This window comes from Lacerta agilis, chromosome 4 (assembly GCF_009819535.1).
Source record: "Lacerta agilis isolate rLacAgi1 chromosome 4, rLacAgi1.pri, whole genome shotgun sequence".
NCBI lineage: Eukaryota > Metazoa > Chordata > Lepidosauria > Squamata > Lacertidae > Lacerta > Lacerta agilis.
Window position 1 is genome coordinate 58,909,489 of NC_046315.1, and position 22,166 is coordinate 58,931,654.

Genomic DNA, 22,166 nt, shown 5'->3' on the forward strand with positions numbered 1-22,166 from the left:
ATTGTATTTATTAAATATGGACACAAAGGAGTTTATCAGATTACAGAATCTGTTTCTGAAAATATTAAGGGTCAATGTGAAACGCTTACACTTAGTTGTACCTTGGGACTCATCTGAAATTTGTTAATATTTAGCACAGAAAGGTAAATCATGTTAAAGGGTTATTTGCTTTCATATATTTGAATTCCTATAATCTGAAAAGCCTTTCTTTTCCATTTCTTTAAAAAAAAGTTAGATTAGAGCACTCATGAACTAAACAGTTGTTACCCATATTGTCTTCCCCCCAAGTAGCTCTTTGTTGTGTGTCCCCATGTAGGTAACCTTTTCATTCATCAAGACCTTTCACTCTACAAATGTAGAATGCCTATGTAGAATACTAATGGATACCTGGGGATAATTTCATTTTACTTTGATAAAGAGGTTAAGCTGCATTTCACAATTCTTTGAACACACTCACTACACATGTCCAGCATGGCCACTAACTTGGATGGTTTTAAAAGAGGATTTGAAAAGTTCATTTCTACAGTGGCTACTAGCCATAATGACTATGTTCTACCTCCACTGCTAGACACAGTATGCCTCTGAATACTAGTCACTGGGACTCACTAGTGGAGAAAGCGCTGTTGGAACTCAGATCCTGCTTACGGATTTCCCATAGGCTTCTGGTTGGCCACTGTAAGGGGGCTGGAATAGATTGGTCTTTGGCCTGATCCAGTAGATCTCTTCTGAAGTTCTCGAACCTGGACAAAAATAAAAATACTACATACCACCAACTATTGCTGATGACTTTTTAAAATTAGTTGTGCTGATTGATTTATTGGTATTTCTTCAGTCACTGGTCTAGTTGTGTTGGAGGCATGAGCTGGAATGGTGGCATCTGCTGCAATGCAACTGAGACAAGATAAGAGAGGGCAGGTTTCAGAGATAAATGACTTGTGGTGAACAATTTCTATGCAGCAGTGCTGTACAGCAATAGAAACACTTCTTGGGTCTTTATCAGAAGAAGCCTCTGGTTCCATATAAGATGGAACCCTTCATTTCATGTTAGGAGCTTCAGCTTGATTTATAGCTGTTGATTTGGTTTTGGAATGTCTCAAAATAAAGTTTAGGGTGTTTTAGTGTTTTGGTATTCGGTTTATTTTCTGTGAAGCTCATCATCCGAACATTCAGAGCAGACAGACCAATAGATGCATGCAAGAGGCAAGGAAGGAAATACCAAAGACTAAAAAGAAAATGGGGGTAGTCAAGATAAAGAGTAGAGTTGTTTGATTGGCTTGGAAATCTTTGTATCGGTCAGTGTGTAACACACAACTTACTATGGCATTTTGCTATTAAGTGCCTTTCTTGCTGGTCTGACTGATGTCCTTTCACCAGGCTTCACTTGTTCATGGCATACTTGAATCATTACTTATTTGTGCATGAAGAGTCCGTTAATAGCAGGAACTGACAGATAGGATGCTGAAACATTAGCCCTGTTTATCTGACAGATCTGGTGATATGAAAGTGCTGGGGAAAGGATTATGCCAACTGGTGGCAGTGTCTTTGCTCTGTTCACATGTTCAGCTAAACAGAGCCCATGTGTGTAGTCATTGTTCAGAGATATAGATCAAGGTGCTGAGAGAAGGTGTGATGGTGAATAGCAGCAGAAGGGGACATCTTCAGCAGGAAACTGGCCTAAGACCTCAATCTGTGTTGGGTGCATACTCCAGATCATTATCCCACAAATGTTTTATTCTTCTTAATAAAAAGGGCCATTTATGCACACTTATTTAAAAAGCACAAAGTTTGTTCCTATGATCAGTGGAGTAGGAAGGGGGCGGAGCACCCCGGGTGCCACTATGGGAGGGGTGACAAGATGGCCCCTGCCTCCGCCCAGCTGTAGAGCGGCCGAGGACACGGCGTCCGTACGGGCTGCTGCTCTTGCGCACCATCCGTATGGGATGCCGCATGCGAGCGGCAGCCCATATGGATTGCGCATGTGCGGCATCCCGTACAGTCGCCGCACATGCACAGTCCGTATGGGCTGCCACTTGCACGGCGTCCATACAGGCTGCCGCGTGAGCAGCATCCTGTACGGAGTGCGCATATGCAGCAGCCTGTACGGACTGCGCATGTGTGGCATTCTGTACGGAGTACGCACATGCGGGATGCCGCACATGCGCAGTCTGTATGGGATGCCGCACATGTGCTGCCCCGGGTGCTGGAGAGGGTTCCTCTGCCACTGCTTGTGATTTGAGTTATATATAAGAGGGCTGGCATGATAGTTTAAATCATGGTGGCCATGGAGACTGACCCATGCAGAAGCACACTAATGATCAGTGCAGTAAACTTCAGGTTATATAAAATCAAACCACACACAGCTGTAATGTGTAGCTTCCAGTTAGCAACTCACACTTACAGGTGCATGCTTAAACCTTGCTGGATCCTCACAGTAAATCTCTCCTGAGATGCTTTAGCTTGAAACATTTTTCTTCACATTCCCCACATTTCCAGAGCTTGCTTTGGGCACTGTGAATCCTGCAAAGTTACCACAAGACAGGAGGAAGCAGGGTACAAAATTTCCAAATGGTGTGGGGAGCCTTTATGAATAGGAAAGACTCCTCACTCTACACCATCATCTTCAATGAGTTGGCAGTGGAGGTGGGTAGAGTTAGCCATTTCCCCCACTACTGCCCCAGGATTCATAAGGCCTAAAGAGGACTCAGATCAACAACAACAACAACAACAACAACAACAACAACATACCACCTAGATTTATATACCGCCCTTCATTATAAGATCTCAGGGTGGTTCACTAAAGGGTTAAATTGCTTAGTGTCCCTGCATAAATAATCTTTCTGAAGGTGATTGTTTCACATAAGGATTATTCAACAAATTTCTGAAGAAAACAGCAGTTGATTATGCTCCGTAGTGAAAACAAAATCGAAAATTCTTTCTAGTAGCACCTTAGAGACCAACTGAGTTTGTTCCTGGTATGAGCTTTCGTGTGCATGCACACTTCTTCAGATACACTGAAACAGAAGTCACCAGATCCTTAAATATAGTGGGGGAGTGGGGAGGGGTATTACTCAGAAGGGTGGTGGGAATGGGTGATAGGCTGATAAGTGAGGAAAACCTGTTGACGACTCTAAACGGCTGCAATTAGTCTTGCAGGGAAAGGCAAGGGGTGAGATGGCTAAAGATAGCTTTGTTATGTATAATGAGATAAGAATCCAATGTCTTTGTTCAAACCAGGTTTCTCCATGGTTTTAAGTTTGGTGATTAGTTGCAAATCAGCCACTTCTCTTTCCAGTCTATTTCTGAAATTTCTTTGTATTAAGACAGCTACTTTGAGATCTTTTATAGAATGTCCTGGGAGATTGAAGTGTTCTCCTACTGGTTTCTCTGTCTTGTGATTCCTGATATCAGATTTATGTCCATTTATCCTTTGGCGTAGGGTTTGGCCTGTTTGTCCAATATAGAGAGCTGAAGGGCACTGTTGGCATTTGATTGCATACACAATGTTGGAAGATGAGCAATTAAATAGTCCTGAGATGGTGTGTTTGATGTTGTTGGGACCAGTAATGGTGTTATCCGGGTTTATGTGGCAGCAAAGTTGGCATCTGGGTTTATTGCAGGCTCTGGTACCAGTGTCCATGTTGAGTCCTGTTTTTGTATTATTGTGGGTGAGGAGCTGTTTGAGATTGGGTGGCTGTTTGTAGGCGATGAAGGGTCTTCCTCCCAGAGCTTGAGAAAGAGAACTGTCATTGTCTAGGAGAGGTTGTAGATCTCTGATGATGCGTTGTACTGTTTTAACTTGGGAGCTGTATGTGATGACTACTGGTGTTCTGTTATTTTCTTTTTTGGGTCTGTCTTGCAGCAAGTTCTCTCTGGGTATCAGTCTGGCTCTGTCGATCTGTTGTTTAACTTCATCAGGTGGATATTTTAGTTCTAAAAAGGTTTGCTGTAGATCTCTTATGCTCCGTAGTAATCTTTGATAAAATTCCCAGTGGACTGAACCAAGACTTACTTGGGAGTAAGCCTCATTGAACACATGGGACAGGCATCCCCAAACTCGGCCCTCCAGCTGTTTTGGGACTACAACTCCCATCATCCCTAGCTAACAGGACCAGTGGTCAGGGATGATGGGAATTGTAGCCCCAAAACAGCTGGAGGGCCGAGTTTGGGGGTGCCTGCAATAGGACATTGGATTGTCACGTGAATGTAATGCTTTAATATAAGTGCTTTAAATTAATTGCTTGGGTAACTTTTCAAAATAATAATAATAATTCTATTCTGTCAGCCATAGTTGCTCAGGAGCTTCCAAGTGCTTTGTGTTAGCTTCTTTGCCTGATTTGAAAGTTCTCACTGATGTCTGTCTCTCCTCCCCATCCTTCATAATTTGCCTGTGTTTAAAAAGCAAATGGCATTACTATGTAATTAGTGCTCTCCGATGCCCTTAGAAATGAAGCATTAGTTTGACCTCATAGAATTCTCTGCTGGTGACATATTTTATGTAACTAATGATTTACAGAAGGAAAGCTTAAATGTAAATCTTTAAACTTCAGCAAAACGTAAGTCCCCTTGAACTATTGATAGTTGCTATTAATATTAAATAAATAAAATAATTTCAAATCTTAATCAAGAACCTGATGGATGTGCAGCCACAATATTATAATCTTTGCTTATATTTTAAACATAACATATTGGATGAAAAACTAAAGGGATTCCCCCCCCCCCAAGAGAAATAATCCAATATCTTCTGATTTATGTTGTAAACTGCCCTGTGATCTTCAGGTGAAGGGAGGTATAAAAATGTAACAAACAAATAATGGGATTGCAGTTCCTGTGGAAGGAAGATGTGAACAAAGTAGCAGAAATGTGTGGGCATGCGAATGCTTTCCCTCATAGCATAGAATTTATGAATATCACTTAAAATAGTTTGTGAAATTGTAATTTGTTTTATTAATATTGGTTAGAAGAAAAGCTATTTGTTTGCAATCAAGAGACAGCAATCTACCAGAAATAATAAAAAAGCAATTTCTTAAAATGAAGAGGGGAAAGACAATGTGCAGAGGAAAGGCAGTGTAGATTTGCTAAGGATTTTTTTAAATTTATGAGTTTTCTATAGATCTGTATTATGAAATAGTAATAGGGATGGTCTAACCAAGAGCTAAAGACTAAGGTTGTGCACATGGTTTAATCCTACCTTATGAGCAGCAAATCCTATATCCCTTCCAAGTGAAAAGCTCTAAAACCACTCAGATTAAATCATTTGAGCACCATGGTATATTGCCGTAGATGAAGGGATTTAATTTCACGTAGGTTATACACCGACTTCAGAATTAAAATTCTAATGTCTCCAGTAGCTTGCCAGGCACTGTGACATCTTTTGAATTCATTGCTACAGAATGTTCCGATGTCCACTAGCATAAATGAGTTTTGAAAAGGATTCGGTATTGCAGAGGATTGCTACTTGCTGTATTAGCCAGAAATACATCATTCACATTCAGAGGCAGTATATGTCTTCCAGCCAAGTGCTGCAAACAAACAAAAGGAGGATGAAGGCTGTGTTCTACTTTTGTCAACTGCCTAGCAGCATATGAAGCATTGTTGAAGATGCTACGCTAGATGGATCATTGACATGATGCATCATGGCAGTTCTTGTTAAAAGAATTTGGCATGAATTCTATCTAAATAGTTTTGAGTGTGTCTTTTGTTGTCTTGCTTAGTTGTTCCTTTAACTGGTACCATATTAGTATTGGTTGAAGTACTATCTCTGGTAGTATTGACTGCAAAACTGTACAATACCTATTATTTAAGTTAATCTTGCAGGTGTGCAAATGTTTTCAGGTACACAGCTATTGTCACCAGTGCAATGCTTCTCAGAATGTGGAGTGGGTCTTTTGGGAAAAGTGGAACACATGAAATGGGAGAGCAAAGTTTGAAGTTGGTAAAGGCAGATATTTTTTCACTATCGCCATCCAAGGCAAGGTTGGGTTGAATTATCCACACTGAACTTGTGGTGATGTTTGCTTCCCCTTCCACACCTCGCAGCCACTTGATTTATGAAAAGTGCTGCTTTATCTGGTGTTCTCTTGTATGTGGTTTTAAGAGGGGTTAGATATGATTTGTTCCACTCACTCTAATGATCTGTACATACTTTCTGTTAGATGGTTGGTGCTGGGTTGAGGGTATCAGAAGATAGGATGTTCAGATGGTAGGATGTTTTCATCTTTCATATAGCTCAGTTGGTGGAGCACGAGACTCTTAATCTCAGGGTCATGGGTTTGAGCCTCACGTTGAGCAAAAATATTCCTGTATTGCAGGGGGTTGAACTAGATTACAGTAGTCTTTTGGTTCCTTCCAACTCTACAATTTTATGATTCTATAATTCTAGAAGTGAGCAAGAATCCAAAATTTTGAGAAACAATCCACTTATAGTTGATGTTCCTCTTAATTCAGCAGTAGAAACCACCACCACCACATACCAAGCTGATTTGACACCTACATCTTAACTGTTATGTGGAACACCTGCTTATAATCCAGAAGTTGCCTATTAACAAATTCATGTTTCCAGTATTCTGACAAAGTTAGAATAAAACAAACAAACAAAATTCTAACAGGAAAAAATACAACACACTAATGTGTTCCTTGACCCTCCTCACTGCTCATAATATCTTTTTAAAAATTGGGAATTGCTGCATGAAATTAATTCAATTATGTCAGTTTTCGGGAAACAGGCCACACCCATGATTATAAAAGCTGGAAATGCTGAAAGGCATAGATAAAGGTTGTGGAGGGGTGAATGTGTTGCATTACTGTAGAAGCATAAAGAGAGTCTTTGTTTGCGTCTTATTACGTAGGAGGGTAGGCATTTTGTCTGTTTCTTTATATTTATAAGTGTGTGTAATGCATTTATCCACACTTTTTAGAAATCAGTTTATTGGATTTTTCATCCTTTTGCCTTCAGAAGTGACCGAGATTCCCTTGTTAAAAATATATAAATTAAAAAATCCCATCTAAACTGTATTAATTATATAGGAGGGGGGGGGAGTTTAAGCAACGAAGAATTTCAGATTTTAACAAATTATGACTATACAAGCCCATACAATAAATCAGCCATCTGGAAAACATTCCTTATCACCAGTGCTTTTTCTGGGGGGGGGGCACAGGGGTACGCATACCCCTAAACATTTTGTGAATCTTTGTACATTTGTCCATTTACTGTACAGTGGTGCCCCGGTAGACGAAAATAATTCGTTCTGCGAGTATTTTTGTCTAGCAGGTTTTTCGTCTAGCGAAGCGGCAATGCAAACCGCGGTTTTCGCTAGACAAAAAAAAATATTTTTTTTTTGTCTTGCGAGGCAGCCCCATAGACAAATTCGTCTTGCGGGGCAGCCTTCCGCTAGACGAATGCCTTCATCTAGCGAGTTTTTCGTCTAGCGAGGCATTCGTCTAGCGGGGCACCACTGTATTTATTTTCCCTGATTTGAACTATAAAATGGTGGTTTTCTTGAGTCAAAATGAGAGTACCCCTAAACATTTTTTTTAGAAAAAGAAAGCACTGCTTATCACTATGTAGAGGAATATTCTATAATATCTAAGTGGAGACCTACAAGCTTTTTTTTTGCAATTTGTAGTATAATCAAACACAGCTTCCAAACATTGAAAGGCCATATAGTTAATTGTAGCAGGACACTGAATGGGGTTGAAAAATATTCAACAAATGAAAATTACAAGATTTCACAGTGGCTTCAATAAAGGGATAAAAATCAACAAATATTTCAGATAACAATAACAGCAGGATATAAATGTGAAGAAAAGAAGAAACTGGTGACCAACCTGAAATTTGGTTTTTGAGAGATGTGTTTGAGATAGTAAGAAGACATTCATAATGAAATAGCAAAATCGGAAGGAATATTAGCTTAACAAGGTCAGATGAGAAAGAAGAATAAAAGTTATTAGGAAAAACCAAGGTAACCCAAGTAGAATGAATAAATAATGCTTGAAAGAAGAAACATAAATATAAAAATAGCACTCTTCTACATTGTTCATTTTACCTATATGTAATCAGATAAATGTTGTTTATATCACACATGTAAATGAGGTTGAATAGGAAGTATTTTAAATTTACTAAATTTTGGCAGCATTTCTAAAACCATCATAATATTTCCTGTCAGTTTCCTAGCCAGTTTCACACAAATACTCATTGTAGAGGTCACTGATTGTAGATGATCACTCAAACATTGTTTGCCATTTAAGGGGAGAGATTGCTTTGCCATTGTAACTACCTGACTTTTTCTCTACCATTTCTCTACCTAACTTTTTCTGGGACATATAACAATATAAGCAAAACTAGTACTAGCATAGGAACCAAATTATTTCGAAATATGAGCAGCAATAACCACTGAAAAAGATCCACAATAAAGACGCTACATATTAAAACTTCATTTGCGACCTGATAACTGAAAAAAGAGGCAAAGGCTTGGTTGAACTTGTGTTGCTTTAAGATTGAATCTATAAAACACCTGCGTAGGGAAACAGCTATTGGTGCAGAACTAACTTCAACATAGACTGAAACTGCAGCCGCTAGGGCAACCAAACTCCTTTCTGCAGGAAACAGAGGTACTGCTATCCAACTTACTTACATCGCATGAAGGCATGTATGTATACCTTGCTGCATCACCCCCTCGCCTTCCTGAGACTCCATAGCTCCAGGCAGATGAGACAGGTTGGTCCTACAGGCAGCTCCTGTCCCAATTTATGACCCATATCTCAGACAGCAAACCTCAGAGCCAGCCCGTTACCCTGAAAGGTGCCATCCCAAAATATGAGTAGCAATCACCACTGAAAATGATCCACACTAAATAAACCATTTATTAAAACTTCATTTCCAGAGACTGTTTTATTGGAGTTACAGGTAGGTAGCCATGTTGGTCTGCCATAGTCAAAACAAAATAAAAAATAAAAAAATTCCTTCCAGTAGCACCTCAGAGACCAACTAAGTTTGTTCTTGGTATGAGCTTTCGTGTGCATGCACACTTCTTCAGATACCTACTGGAAGGATTTTTTTTATTTTTTTTATTTTGTTTTGTTTTATTGGAGGCTTTCAGAACAAAACCTACCTTGGTGTTTTCAGACTGACCTGGAAAATTTCCAAGTTAAGTAATGTTTTTCCAAATGGGCATTGCCTCAGCTTATACTGCTTATTTATAATTTTTCATTAGAATACATTACACTACATATATTCCATCACAAACAACAGAAAAGTGACTTGTCACTTTAATGTTGGTAAGAAAAGAAACCATATCTAGAAGTTGGAAAGTTTGTTGGATTTAAGCTGGCTTTTATCCTCATGGGCACGACTCCAAACACATTAAGGTTTCACTCTTGCACATAATTATACATGTATGTGTGGCATCTACTTCATTTGGATTTGTGTGAATGGAACTGTGTACTGTACACGATTCCAACAAAATGTTCTTTCCCTGTCTAAAGCATGAATTCTGCTATTTCAAATTGTTGCAGGAGTAAGATTAGCTGTATTGACATCTAATAGTAGGATTATTAGGGTGGGTTGGGGAGTTTACAAGACACTTTATTATCTCCTTTATTACACTGAGTCATTTTCCCTCTACGCAGGTGTCCATTGATGAGCGTATCAGGCAGTTGCATGAGGCCCACCGAGATTTCTGTCCTACTTCTCAGCACTTCCTTTCCAGTAAGTAATTGTTCTTTGTGTTGTTGCTAACTTGCTTAAGAAACTATTAAAAGTTGTTATGAAGTCAGCCTTTCCAGAAGTGATAGCTAGGATTTCTTGTCTGGCCTTTGATTAGAAACTGCCATTGTGGACAATTTAGTAACCCAGCAGTTAAGATTCGGTGTGAGCTCAGAAGTTCATAAAATTCTGACACAAAATGCAAAAAAAGCCTCTAAAATTATGACCTACTACTCATACACACAAGATAAAGTGACTGTTCCGCTTCAGACTAGGGTGTCCCTGGGTTTTGGGCACCTGGTGTGAATATAATTTCCAAGGTACAGAAAATTAAACGCCAGGAAACGGGGCTGTAGGTAGCCTAGCCATCTTCCTGGCATTTTACGTATAGACTTTCCCTGCCATGGTTGAGTATTCAACCTGGGAATACATACACCCCTACCTGCTACTTGAGGTGATATAGTTGAGAGACACAGGTTTACCACACTTATCTGGTGTTTGGTTGCACAAACAACATTTGCCACCTTCCAACAACTTGGTTTTTTTTAGTATGACATTCGTTCTTTCCAATGTTTGTCTACAGTTAAGAAGAACTTTCTGTAAAGAAAAACATTGACTCAAACGATTATAGGATCTTGTTCATTAGAATTTGATCTATATACGTGCTATTGTTTATTTGTTGCTATAGGAGGTAATAGAAGCTATTCATTTATCTGGGTGCATCTGGTGACTGGTTAAGAAACCAGTTCCACCAGTCCTCTCTGCATCTTTATAGATATATACATGAACCACCTCTGCGGGATCTGGAATTTGTTTTTATCATTCTGTTTGCTGGCTGCAAAATCATGCATCTTGTTACACACCACCCCAATCTCCACAGCAATACAGGACTTCCAGGCACGCTTTACGCAGGGTCTGTGTTTGCTTTTAGAAAATGAGGCACAACAGAGACAGTGTTGTCTTTATAATATATGGTTTATTTACACACATATATATATTAACCTGAGGACATGGGTGGCGCTGTGGTGTAAACCACTGAGCCTTAGGCTTGCTGATCAGAAGGTTGGTGGTTCGAATCCCTGCAATGGGGTGAGCTCCTGTTGTTTGGTCCCAGCTCCTGCTCACCTAGCAGTTCGAAAGCACGTCAAAGTGCAAGTAGATAAATAGGTACCACTCCAGCGGGAAGGTAAAAGGTGTTTCCGTGCGCTGCTCTGGTTTGCCAGAAGTGGCTTAGACATGCTGGCCACATGACCCGGAAGCTGTCTGTGGACAAACGGCAGCTCCCTCGGCCAGTAAAGCGAGATGAGCGCCGCAACCCCAGAGTCGTCTGCATCTGGACTTAACTGTCAGGGCTCCCTTTACCTTTACCTATATTAACCTGAGTCTAAATTAGAGGGATCCCCAGCATTATATTCCAAGAGGGTCTTGCCATAAGCACAGGATTGGATTTAAACAGACACCAGCCATTTCTCTGCCAATTCTTACTCACTGTTGCATAACTCTTAACTGTAATCCCTAAACTCTTGGCTTTTTCTCTGGAGTCAAAGGGGCCCCACCTCTTTGCACTCTGTAGTGAGTTCATTTCATGCATTGTTGTGCTAAACAGCTCCTTACCCCACAGGCTAACACCTCCAAGGAAACTAGTCTGGGTTAAATAGCACTACCTTGACCTAATTAGCCCTTAAAGGTAAAGGTAAAGGGACCCCTGACACAGGGGCGTTCCTAGCCCCTCGGCTGCCCGGGGCGGGAAGCCAAGGGGCACCCCTGGGGGCGGGGCATCGTGGCGCGTGCGTGCGTCATGACGTCATGACGCACGCACGCGCGGCGACGGCCCGGCATCCCCGGGGGCGGGGCATCGCTGCGTGTGCGTCATGACGCACGCGCGCGCAGCGACGCCCCCGCCCCTGGGGTATGCCGGGCGGGGGCTTGGGAGCATCGGCGGGCTACAAAGAGCCCCGAAGCCGCAGCCATAGCGCAAAGGGCTGCCAGGCTGCAGCTTCGGGGCTCTTTGCCGCCCACCGAGGCTCCGGAAAGCGGCGGCCCGGCATCCCCGGGGGCGGGGCATCGCTGCGTGTGCGTCATGACGCACGCGCGCGCGGCGACGCCCCGCCCCCTGGGGTATGCCGGGCGGGGGCTTGGGAGCATCGGCGGGCTACAAAGAGCCCCGAAGCCGCAGCCATAGCGCAAAGGGCTGCCAGGCTGCAGCTTCGGGGCTCTTTGCCGCCCACCGAGGCTCCGGAAAGCGGCAGCCCGGCATCCCCGGGGGCGGGGCATCGCTGCGTGTGCGTCATGACGCACGCGCGCGCGGCGACGCCCCGCCCCCTGGGGTATGCCGGGCGGGGGCTTGGGAGCATCGGCGGGCTACAAAGAGCCCCGAAGCCGCAGCCATAGCGCAAAGGGCTGCCAGGCTGCGGCTTCGGGGCTCTTTGCCGCCCACCGAGGCTCCGGAAAGCGGCAGCCCGGCATCCCCGGGGGCGGGGCATTGCTGCGTGTGCGTCATGACGCACGCGCGCGCGGCGACGCCCCGCCCCCTGGGGTATGCCGGGCGGGGGCTTGGGAGCATCGGCGGGCTACAAAGAGCCCCGAAGCCGCAGCCATAGCGCAAAGGGCTGCCAGGCTGCGTCTTCGGGGCTCTTTGCAGCCCTCCGAGGCTCCGGAAAGCGGCGGCCCGGCATCCCCGGGGGCGGGGCATCGCTGCGTGTGCGTCATGACGCACGCACGCGCGGCGACGCCCCGCCCCCTGGGGTATGCCGGGCGGGGGCTTGGGGGCATCGGCGGGCTACAAAGAGCCCTGAAGCCGCAGCCATAGCGCAAAGGGCTGCGAGGCTGCGGCTTCGGGGCTCTTTGCAGCCCACCGAGGCTCCGGAAAGCGGCGGCCCGGCATCCCTGGGGGCGGGGCATCGCTGCGTGTGCGTCATGACGCACGCGCGCGCAGCGACGCCCCCGCCCCTGGGGTATGCCGGGCCGCCACTTCGGGAGCCTCGTCCGTGCAGCGCTGCTGCTCCCGGGGTGACGGAGGGAGCGGCGGCGCATGGGAGTGGTGGGACGCGCCGCCGCTCCCTCCGTCACCCCGGGAGCAGCAGCACTGCACACACCCGCCTAGGGGCGGCACCAGGGGCGGCCCGCCCCCACCGCCCCCACCCTACGACGCCCCTGCCCTGACCATTAGGTCCAGTCATGTCCGACTCTGGGGTTGCAGCGCTCATCTCGCGTTACTGGCCGAGGGAGCCAGCGTACAGCTTCCGGGTCATGTGGCTAGCATGACTAAGCCGCTTCTGGCAAACCAGAGCAGCACACAGAAACGCTGTTTACCTTCCCGCCGGAGCGGTACCTATTTATCTACTTGCACTTTTGATGTGCTTTTGAACTGCTAGGTGGGCAGGAGCTGGGACTGAGCAACGGGAGCTCATCCCGTCACGGGGATTCGAACCACCGACCTTCTGATCAGCAAGCCCTAGGCTCTGTGGTTTGACCCACAGCACCACCCGTGTCCCTTAATTAGCCCTTAACACGTGCTAATTTCATAGGGTTTAGAAACGGTCTAATATACAGTTTAAGACATACAGGTCTGACATCCCGTTTAAACTCAAAAGTTGTAATTCTAACGTTTACAGAATCCAGGCATTTAGCACCCATAAATTAATACATTATAAACTCAACATACAACGTATTTGTTAATGTTTCTACACAAGGAAGTGAAACTGGTTTATTGGGACTGCAGCATGAGATTTACTCTCAACTCACTGTGGACAAGGGCTTAAACTCATTGGTGATTATAGAGAAGGGAAAGGTGGAAATTTGGGGAGGGGGTAAAGCTTTGGCCTTGCACAAGTAATTTGGAAGCTACTGTATTTTTCACAAAGCTGCTTCTTTCAAAATGTTCTCTCATGTTCAGTTAGTACAGATGTTTCCAGCTGGCTATCATCATATGCATCTGTCTGCATGCTTTCAGCTATGGTATCTTTAATGACAATGGCTACTTTTAAGGATGAAGCATATTCCATTTGCAAGTTGTAGTGCTATTCAGCAAGGCTATTATACTGATGCCCAACTGAGGACAGAGAAAAGTGATGCACATACCTGCTTATTAAAGTGTTTTAGTCTTCATAATGTCCTCTCATGACCTCCACTAAGAAGTTGGTAGTGATCAGGTACTCATTTAAAAACTACATTCAAGCAAGGGCACTATGCTACATCCACTAACTGAAATGGTGGGAGGAACAAAAAGCCACAGCAGAAAAGTTACTTCAAAATGGCAACTAATAAAATCCTTTAACTCAGCACTGGAGGTGGGGGGTGGGGAAAGAGATGGCTATCACTGGTACAGCCTTTATGCAGTATGTTTTGAAGTCTTTTGAAAGACTACTTGAAGCAGCATCAAAGCAGCAAGGCACAGATTGAAATGAAGCTGTTTGAAAGCCACGTCTTTGGCCTATTGTACTGCGATTATAGGAAAGTAAATAACAAAACCATATTTAAAGGATTGCATCAGTGGAATACGGGATAGGCAGAGGATAATGGTCTCCTGCTGCTTGTTTGATACATGACTAGGGAAAACCAATGAAAAGATGCTGAGGTTTCATTATCAAAGTAAAATGCATTGTGAGCTGATGTGTTGAAATGACTTTACTGCAACTACACCATATCATTAATGAAGTAGGTGGGGCCACCGGGCGTGGCAAGACTTGGGTGTGCAATGCGACATAGTATTATTGAGCAGCTGCTTTGTAATTGGCACCATGAATAAAGCTGGGGTTTCAGGCCAAGGAGAAACATGCCTATTCTTTAGAAGGTACATATTTTAAAGTATGGTGTACTATTAAGAATAAATTGATTTTTAACAAGCATATTTTGGACACACTTCCTATCTAACCTACTATGTGACACACACATGCAGAGAAGTAGAACTCTTTTTTGAACTGCACATTTTGCAGCATGGTAGCTTTTATATGTAGAATGTGACTATTCTTTTGAAGCTCATTAACAAAAACATTCTATTTGGTTTTACAATAACGTAACTTATTTTATTTTAGTGATTTATAAAGTATTACTATTTTGTCACTTTGAATGCCATTTATGCTTGTCTATGGAAGTTTAAAACAGTCTCCTATCTTTGCTATGGAAAAAGAAATTTGAATGTATCTGTTCACCACCACCCAATGCTTCAGGTAGACTTGTCCACCTTTCAAAGGAAAACAAAACCTGGAAATATCACTTGTGTGATCATGCATCACTCTTTTAAAACAAACATTATTATTATTATTATTACCATTATTATTACCATTATATATTACTTTTGTATACTGCCTTCATCCAAAGATCATGGTGCAGTTCCCAACATAAAAATACAAAGTGAGAACACATAATAAAATAGCCTCCCTCCCACGAACACATTTAAAAGGTCTGGTTATAGAAAAGTGTTTTTGCCTGGCACCTAAAGATATGTAATAAAGGCACCAGGCGAGCCTCCCTAGGGAGAGTATTCCACTGCAGAAAAGGCCCATTCTTGTATTGCCACCCTTTGGACCTCTAATGGAAGAGTCACACGAAGAAGGGACTCAGATGATGATTACAGGGTCTGGATCGGTTTATATGGGGAGAAGCAATATTTGACACACAAACAGCAATTTTTAAGAGACATGAATGTTCTCTAAGGATGGGGAGGGATTGGTCATGACATTTCAAGGACCAAACTTAGCACCTTAAGCAGTTGAATTTTGCTACAGACTTATAGTAAGGTAAAGGTAAAGGTCCAGTCATGTCCGACTCTGGGGTTGTGGTGCTCATTTCACTCTATAGGCCAAGGGAGCCGGCGTTTGTCCGCAGACAGCTTCTGGGTCATGTGGCCAGCATGACAAAGCCGCTTCTGGCGAACAAGAGCAGTGCACGGAAACGCCATTTACCTTCCTGCTGGAGTGGTCCCTATTTATCTACTTGCACTTTGACGTGCTTTCGAACTGCTAGGTGAGCAGGAGCTGGGACCGAGCAACGGGAGCTCACCCGTGGCAGGGATTCGAACCACCGATCTTCTGATCAACAAGACCTAGACTCTATGGTTTAACCCACAGAGCCACCTGGGTCCCTATACAGACTTATAGTACCAGTATGTTTTAATCTCCATTCTGGAGAGAAAATCATTTGAGCAGACCACACCCACTTCACTCAGTTAAAACAATATTACATTGATGGCAAGATTCAGTGGCAGATATCCTGAGAACTGCAAGCAGAAGGAAGCTCTCAAAAGGGAACATTGTTGCTCCCTTTTCCCTGTGCCCTCTGAAAAGCCTTTCTGGATGGGGGTGCACCTTAACAGCATGGGATAGGCCATAAGGTCTGCTGGTGAGAAGGTCATGGCCCAAACCTAAGTGGAGGCACCTTGTGCAAGTAGCATTTTACTTGGATAAGGAAACCACCTGATTTTTCTTCATTTCCCTTTTCTACTGCACCCTCCCATGCCCCATCACATGTCATTCAGGTGAGTGCCCTGACCCTCTGAAAAAGCATTGCACAGTGCAGGAGAGAGGGAAAGAATTGAAGATAATTCTTCAATTATCTTCCTTCTACTCCTGGTTCACAGAATCCAAGCCACTTCACAAAGATTTTTAGCAGGCACTGGAAGGGAAGTAAATTCCATTAGAGAATCTTCATCTGAAAGACATGGGTGAAAAGTCTTCGTCTGAGATAATGTACATGGATCAGTACAGTAAGGGACACAAATGCAAATATCATTTCTGGATGCCAGGCATTTAAATGTGAACCTAAAAAAGTTGACCAAAAGATGTTCCTTGCTTCTGTGATAAAAAATGAACCTATTCCTGAGAAAGGAAGGTCATAACTGAAAGGGCAAGGGCCTGACACTAAGGTCACCGAAAGACCCTGAGAAAGCAAGAATCACGATAAAAGGAACACAGGGAATCCAAAAGAATTTATTTGTATGAACAAAAGCCTCAGGAAAAGCACAAAAGCAGGGTTATATGCCTTTTATATATCCGTTGGAACAAATGCAACTTTGAAGTTGCCAATACCAAAAGAGGGAGTAAGAAAAAGAACTTTACTACCATGGAGCCCAGCTTAGGTAGAGAGGGAAAAGAGCAGCCAGAGGGAAGACTATCAGCATTTCATAAGATTATGGAGTTTATATTGGGCCTTTCAAAATCACATTGCTTTACAGTGCTGATGTTGAACTACTGTAGTGTGTTAATGAGCCCTTCCTAGTCCACAGGTTCTATTTATAGTTAGCAACACAGTGGTGGCAAATATTGTGATAGTTTTATTGTCTATATTTACATAACAAGTCATGAAGTGAGTCAAGGCAATAAAATATGAATATTTAAGTCCAATTTTAAAGTCACATTGTATGTGCAATTAAACCTTATTTCTGCAAGCAACATTCCACGTACCCAGTCATCGTGATACCACACATGTTAACTAATGGAACAAAACAGAATAGCGTGCTATCAGTATCTTGATGCCATCAGTAAATAAAACATACACATGTTGGGGATTACTGCTAGATACCACAGTTAAGGGAAATGGGAAATGTATGACAAAGAATTCCATTGCCCAGGAGCAACGCAATCTTTTCTGCTAATAACTAATTCAGGTAGCTGAAAGAAAACAGGGCCACCCAAATGTAAGAGAAAACTTCTGCATACTTCAGAACATAAGAAGAGCCTGCTGGATCAGGCCAATGGCCCATCTAGTCCAACATTCTGTGCCAACCAGATACCTGTGAGAAACTCGCAAGCAGGACCTGATCACAAGAGCATGATTTTGAAGGTGAATTGGACCTTCTTAAGCCCCTGACAATCTATAGCAAGTATTCTGGAATGAGACTTAGAATTGGAATGACCCCTTCCCCATCTCTGTCTCTGTATACCACAACAATAAAAGACCTTGGCAGAAGGTTACATTTTAAGATAATACCACTTTTTATTTCAGCATTTCCCTTGTGCTTGGAATCAATCATAAGTCCAAGATTTTCAAAATATCTATGTAATCACTTAGCTTAATTTAGCTTGAAATGTCCCAATTTAAATATTTTCAAAAAATAATTATGAACCTGATGTGTAAAAGTATTACTTCGTGGTGCTCATGCAGTTATTTAAGGGCTGCAGTTGTTTGCTTACTTAAGGCTAGAAAGAGAAATTGTGTTGAATTCTGAAAGCTACATGCTTTAGCACTTTCTAGATGAAAGCATAAGCAGGTGTTGGTGGTGAACTTAATACATGGTCCATTTTCATCATGTGTACTTTGGTTTTTTTACATATGCTTCTCATACTAATCCTCCCCCTCCCCCCACCAAAATACCCATATATTTGCTCTCTATTTTATATTTAAAGAAAGGCTAATATTATTGCAGTTCACTGTGCGTTGTGATCTGCAGCTCTTCTTCATTAAGAGTGTGTGGGTGTGGGGCATAATCTCATGTTCTATTTTACCATATTGAAGACAGACAAAATGAGATGCGGGAGATCCATGATAAGATCTCTCAAAGTTTCCTCCCATGCTGTTTCCTCATGGCAGCATTGCAACTGAACCCTTACAAAGGCCTGAGAGCTTTGCAAGTATTCTGTGTGAACAATTGCAAAGTGTCTGCCACCATCTCCTCTTGCCCCAAGGCCCAGAAATGTATAGGTCAAGAGAAGACAGCTGTGTGCAATCTCGGGCTCTGTTAGTGCATCTTTTCCCACCAGGAACTGGAAACAGAAATCCCAGAATTCTCAGTGGGATACAGGTGGTTCACATGTCACAAATAATATCCCCTCTCCCACCCCTGAAATTATCAGACTTGTGGTCCTGGTTACAGTTGCCAGCAGGAAAAGGCACTCTATCAGGGCTTGAATCACCAGCTGCTCACCTCCTGTCCCAAAGTCAGTGTTACATCTTGGACAAGTGGGATGTGGTGGCTCAGTGCTTCTGGCACCTCTAGATCAATACTCTGTAACCATGTCAGCCCTTCTGCAGAAAAGAAAGCCAGGTACTTGTATTGTCCCTGTAACAAAATTATTGTATTTCGATTATAGTTTGTATTTAAGAAGAATGTTATAGATGTTATAAATACTTTTGTAATCTGTAAAGGAAATATGTGTATGTTTTGTATGTAATTTTCCAGCAATTGCTTTCAGCAAGGTACTAAATATACAGGAATACATTTATCATTGGCTACTTCATGTAGTCAGTGGAAATTACCCTGGTAAAGTGTCACAGATGATGATGATGATGATTTTATTCATACCCCACTCATCTGGCTGGGTTTCCCCAGCCACTCTGGGCAGCTTACACCAACATTATATGATATGCCATTTTTTGTTGGATGCCTTCTTTTCAACAGCTGCCCATCAAATAGATAACACTACAGCCACGTGTATTTCATGGCCATAGCTGGTTGTTTTGACACCAAAACATTGCTGTCAGGGTCATGGCTTGGGCAGTCTTGGTAGACCGTAATGCATGGGTTTCATTCTAAAACTAAGGATGAAATGTTAGAGTTCTAAGCGTCATGGAATCATGAATAGTAATAGACACAAGAAGAGATTAGGAACATTATCAGTTCAGTATGAAAGTCAATAGAGATGCAGAACAGGAATAGAGCTGCTCTGTTAATTAGGAGAAATGTGTGACAAATAGTACGTCTTAAAAACGTACCAAACTGAGTGTGGAGTCTTTCTGATACACTACAGTCTTCAAATGAAATAGGTGTGTGTGTAATATTGCTATTTGCAGAACTGTGACATGCAAGGAAACCAGGCCTAGATTGATTTTACGCTCTGTGGATGACTTTGCAGCAGGCAGTGAACTGTTTTTACTGTTATGGAGACAGATGTTGTCTATGCAGTAGATGTATACTGTTGCTGGTAAAAAAAAAAGTAACTCTTGTTAGCCATATAGATTTTTGCAGTCCTTACAAAATTCCATTTGTGTGACTTGAGATAATAACGCACAACTTCAAACTTTGAAACCTTTATAGAAGATTTGCCACTCTCTGAAGTCTAGGAAGTAAGTACAAACATTTTATTCTCTGTGTATGTGCAAGACAGCCTGCATTATATCTGAAAGCAGAATGACAATAATAACAATATTTATGCACAAACCCCAAAGCTCACAGTTGAATAGTACCTTTTTTAAGGATCAGTCAAAGTGAGCTTTTGAATTTTCCAAAACTCTTAATCAGGCAAGATACTTCACAATGAAGGTGTGGTGTGACAAGGAAAAACAAATACAAAAATTGGGCTAGATGTTCTGGCTCTGAGACCAGTTTGTAGACTCACTTCCTAGATGGAGGCTGCATGCTGAGTGAGCCCCTCCAAGACCCTACATCGGGGGTCAGGAACCTGCGGCTCTGGAGCCGCATGCGGCTCTTTCGCGGCCCTGCCGCGGCTCCGGGGCGGCTGCCTGGGGCGCGGAGGTGGCGCGGAGTGGTGGGGGCACTGCGCCTGAGAACTCCTCGGCCGGAGGGAAGACGCGCCAGCCCTGCCAGCGATGGAGGGGCGGTTTGCAGGGGGGAGAGAGAGAGGGAGGGAGGGGGCAGCTGGGGGGAGGCGCGGGGGGCGGGGCCTGGTGCGATAGCGGCAGCGCAGTTGGCGGAGCGGAGCGGGGCCGTCCCCGCCGCGGCCCGCCACTGTGAGCGCGCAACAGGCGCTCCTCCTTCGGCTCCGGGGCGGCTGCCTGGGGCGCGGAGGTGGCGCGGAGTGGTGGGGGCACTGCGCTGCGCTCCTGGCCTGCCTGGGCTGCGCCCGCCGCGCCGTCCTCCTGACCCGCCGCGCCTGCCCGCTTCCCTCCTTGGAGTGTCGGGCCCGGCGGGCGGCTGGGGTGTCCTTGTGGGGCTTGGCTCCGTTGCGCCTTCCCCGCCCCCAGAGATGCGGGCGGGCGGGGGACCTTCCCGGCGTCGGTCGCCGGATGGTGCTGCTGCCGCCTCCGCCTGGCTTTGCTGCTCCGCCTCGCCGTCCGGCGCCTCTTTGGCAGCGGGATCCGGGGGGCGCCCGGGGGCCCGGCCGGGACTCGGAGCCTTCCTGCGCCGCCGTGCAACAGGAAGGCCGGGCGGTGGCGGCGAAAACGTCCGGGCTGCTTCTGAAACCTCCGCCAACCGGTGCTTCGCCAGCACTCGCTGCGGGCGGTCTACATGCTCAACGATGGCCCCAAGGGCGGCTCGGGGGCCCGGAGCCCCGAGGCCGGCGCGCTGCAGAGCCTGGCGCGATTCCCCCCCAAAAAAACCTGTTTTTTGCTTTTTGGCTTTTTGCCTTGCTCTCCCACCCCCCCTCTCTTTTTTTTCCTCCCCTCCTTTTTTAATCCAAGGGGAGAAATCCCATTTTTAAAACAAACAAACAAACGAAAAATAAACAAACACCCCCCACAGCTGCTGCAGCCACTCTATTTGAATTTTTATTATTACCCTTTTCTCCCTCTATCCCCCCCTTTTCTTTTCTCTTCCCCTTTTGTTTTTGTTTTCAAAAAAAGGAAAAAGAAGAAAAAGATTTTCCCCCTTTATTTTTATTTTTTAAACTACTACATATTTTTAATAGATATTCTCCCCACCCCACCCCACCCCCAATTTATATTTTTCCACCCCACTTTTCCATTCCCACCCCCCTTTTTCTTTCTTTATTAATTCGCTTGCCAACCTATCTTAGAGGGGGAAGCCCTCTCTCCCACCCACCCCACCCCCAATTTATATTTTTCCACCCCACTTTTCCATTCCCACCCCCCTTTTTCTTTCTTTCTTAGTTCGCTTGCCAACCTATCTTAGAGGGGGAAGCCCTCTCTCCCACCCACCACACCCCCAATTTATATTTTTCCACCCCACTTTTCCATTCCCACCCCCCTTTTTCTTTCTTTCTTAGTTCGCTTGCCAACCTGTCTTAGAGGGGGAAGCCCTCTCTCCCACCCACCACACCCCCCCAAAACAACTTTGAGCTGAACCCCAAAAAACGGGGGTAGATCACTGCTGAAAGTAGATCACAGTTTCTTGGGAGTTGGCCACCCCTGGTATAAGACATGTAACTAGAATAAAATTTTTATAAAACCAAGCAAATAATTGTAATAACTACTGTAATAAAGCACTGCTATAATTATATATAATTTCCCTAAAATTTTGGTTTCATTCGCCTTTCCGTGCTGAAATGTCACAACCTGAAGGACCATGGCTTGCCCCCCCCCCCCAGTTTTGATCCTGGGTACGCCCCTGAGTCAATGCAAAAAAGTAAGAACTTATTCTTGTTGTTTTTACTAATTATACTTTGCATTGGCTCCTATACGTTATTTATTATTATTGCATTAAGGTAAGAAACAATATATTTCTTTTTATATTTGTTTTAAATGTCGCAATGGTTTTGCGGCTCCCAGGTTTTTTTTTTTCCTTTGGAAACGGGTCCAAGTGGCTCTTTGTGTCTTAAAGGTTGCAGACCCCTGCCCTACATATAACAAGTTACACACTTAGGATTCTGTGATAAAGAAGCAAAGGCTGCTT

The 22,166-nt window shown here is 44.0% G+C and overlaps 1 protein-coding gene across 8 annotated transcripts in view; it reads left to right on the forward strand.

Moving 5' to 3' along the window:
- Window positions 1-22,166, forward strand: part of DMD (dystrophin) — a 1,040,101-nt gene that overhangs the window by 878,655 nt on the left and 139,280 nt on the right. For all 8 annotated transcript variants that reach the window (XM_033147196.1, XM_033147200.1, XM_033147197.1 and 5 more), the window contains one exon: window positions 9,625-9,703. In XM_033147196.1, coding sequence (XP_033003087.1) covers window positions 9,625-9,703 — 79 coding nt within the window. The remainder of the gene's footprint in view (window positions 1-9,624; window positions 9,704-22,166) is intronic.